Source organism: Carlito syrichta, unplaced genomic scaffold (genome assembly GCF_000164805.1).
Source record: "Carlito syrichta isolate Samal-C Ts95f unplaced genomic scaffold, Tarsius_syrichta-2.0.1 Scaffold309496, whole genome shotgun sequence".
NCBI classification, from domain to species: Eukaryota; Metazoa; Chordata; class Mammalia; order Primates; family Tarsiidae; genus Carlito; species Carlito syrichta.
This window is the reverse complement of record NW_007253592.1, coordinates 7175-9792: the sequence shown is the minus strand read 5'-3', so window position 1 is coordinate 9792 and position 2618 is coordinate 7175. Positions and strand designations below refer to the sequence as shown.

Here is a 2618-nt window from a genome sequence, read left to right as displayed (position 1 = left end):
TGAGACTCCAACTCAAAAACAAACAACAAACAAACAAACAAAACAGGCCATGGGTAGGACAGCTAGATCCTCAAACTCCAATGAAGACCAAATCTCGGGAACCATCACGAGGCCAAGAAGCGTGACCCTGTGCTCTGCCACCCCTCATGCAGGCCCGAGTCTGCCTAGCACCACGGGGCATGGCAAACCAGAAGGGAAAGCCAAGACAGACCAAGACCATGACAGGATCAGACAGCGTGCCTCAAGGAAGAGGGTGAGGGACGGGGACGGGGACAGGCAGCCTGCGGGGAGAAAACCTCAGGGAGCAGTCGTCATCTCCAAACACACCCATGCAGCCCCATGACACTGGCCGGGACGTGCTCTGAGAAGAGCATCGTCAGGCCATTTTGTTGTGCGAGCATGGCTGAGCGTGCTCACACCCCCAGATGGTCTAGCCTCCTATACACCTGAGCTGTATTGTCTAGCCTACGGCTCCTGGGCTATACAAATGACTAACTGAACACTGCAGGCAACTGTAACACAGCAGTAGGTGTTTGTGCATCTAAACGTATCTAAACACAGAAAAGGTACAGTAAGAAGACAGTATTGTAATCTCCTGGGACCACCATCGCTGACTGAAATGTCACGTGGTGTACACGTGTACAGATGAGTATATACACACTGTATGTACACATAATCGCACCTCTAGGTATATATAAAAAGTAGAGGCTGGCCGGGCTCGGTGGCTCAGCCTGTAATCCCAGCACTTTGGGAGGCTGAGGTGAGTGGATTGCCTGAACCCGTGGGTTCGAGACCCGCCTGGGCAACTTGGTGAGACCTCATCTCTACAATAAATCAAAAAATCAGCCGGGCGTGGTAGTGCGCGCCTGTAGTTCCAACTACTCGGAAGGCTGAGGTGGAAGGATCGCTGGAGCCCAGCAGGTCGAGGCTGCGGTGGCCGGGAGCGGCCACTGCACTCCAGTTTGGGCGACAGAGTGAGACTCCAACTCAAAAAAAAAAAAAAAAAAAGTAGAGGCACCGCCACTCTTGGTGGCCCAGAGGGAAGAGCAAGGTCAAGGCGTGGGGGCTCCGTGTGGGGCCAGCGTCTGCTGGCAGAACTGTGGCAGGAGGGACTACCAGTCGTGCCCCGGGGCACGCAAGTGCTGGTGGGCCACCGCCTCGCAGAGGGGCTGCTGAACATCCTCACGGCGTCAGGGCTGGACTCAGAGCCCCTCCAGCCCCTTCTGCCGAGGCCCAGGACCACGGGGCCGGGTCACGCACAGGCGAGAAGCACATACCTTTGCTCTTCAGGGTGTTAGCCAAGGGCAAGAAGTAGGTGGTGAAGAAGCCAAGCCGCGTTTCCTGGACATGGTCCCGGATTACAGGCAGCAGCCAGCTCCGTGGGAAATCCAGAGTTTCTCTGGTAGGAGGGAGTCCAGGACCCGGTGAGGAGGAGGGCGTGGTCCCTGGGGCCCTGAGGGGCAGTGGGAGCATCCTCTGCCCCCCACCGACCCCCGCATAGCAGACTTCAGCCCGAAGGGGCAGACGCCCCTTCCCGGGGAGCACGAGGCGCTGACTCTCCCCGCAGGGCGCACTTACTCAGAGCCATCGATCTCCAAGGGCACGGCCTGGAGTACCACTTCGGGCCCCATGCTGGCCACTGCGGCCCCCACCGCCTGGTCCAGGGCTGCCGTGTGGGGGAAGTGAGGGGAAAGGCGCAGGTCACACAGGGACTGGAGGCACTGCAGGAGAGGACACACGGGGACATGATGAACGGACCCGCGCCTGAGAGCCGGCCAGGCCCCCAGAAGAGGCTGGAATCCCGGGCCGGGGCTCGGTGTGAGGCTGGAGGGAACGAACTGGTAACCCAGTCAGCCTGCTGAGGGGCTGGACGCCGGCCGGCCAGAGACCTGCGTCACTTGCCGTGTACAGGTCAGGAGACTGTGCACACACCTGCAAGTGTCCACGGTAGCCTGAAGAATGGGAAGGCCTGGCGAGGGCAGACCTGCCTCGACCATCCACAGGTGAGCAGGCACCCAGAGGCAGGCAGGTGGCACCCCCTCGCCAGGTCCCCACCACCCCGCCAGCCTCGCTTCTCATGGACCAGCCTGGAGACCTGCCCTCCTGGGGGGCTCCCCTTTTCCATCCAGCGATGGGAGGGAGTCAGTAAGAAGGCTCCACACAGCCAGGGGCTCTGCCACCTGCTGACAAGGGCCTGGCCCGGGGCCTGTTCCCTGCCCCCACCCTAATGTGAGCTGGGGTCTGCTGAGAATCCCTGGGTAACCCCTAAGCCTCAAATGGTTTGCTCAGGACTGGAGTAACCCCAGGACCCGAGGCTGCTCCAAACTACAAGGCTGGGCTGGTGCTGTGGCTTGTGCCTATAGTCCCAGAACTTTGGGAGGCGTAGGCAGGTCACTGAGGCCAGCAGTGAGGCCAGCCGGGGCACCAGCGAGACCCCGTCTCGAAAATGGACGCATGATGAAGGAAAGAACAATGCAGCATTCACTTATTACAGAAACGCAGAGAATTAAAGCTGGAAAGATAAGGGAGGGGGAGGGAGACTCACGGGCTCCTGAAGCTTCTAAACCATTAGCTCTGGCAAAGACCCGGGAGCCGGTGGTGGCGGCGGGGGGCCTCCC

At 59.9% G+C, this 2618-nt stretch overlaps 1 protein-coding gene across 1 annotated transcript in view; it reads right to left on the bottom strand.

Annotated features, from left to right (window-relative positions):
* Nucleotides 1-1277: 1277 nt before the first annotated feature.
* The window catches only part of LOC103269821 (RRP12-like protein), a gene marked incomplete at both ends in the record, with an annotated part of 8246 nt that continues 6905 nt past the window's right edge, over nt 1278-2618 (bottom strand). Inside the window, 2 exons of the mRNA XM_008067381.1 lie at nt 1278-1399; nt 1579-1721. Coding sequence (XP_008065572.1) covers nt 1278-1399; nt 1579-1721 — 265 coding nt within the window. The remainder of the gene's footprint in view (nt 1400-1578; nt 1722-2618) is intronic.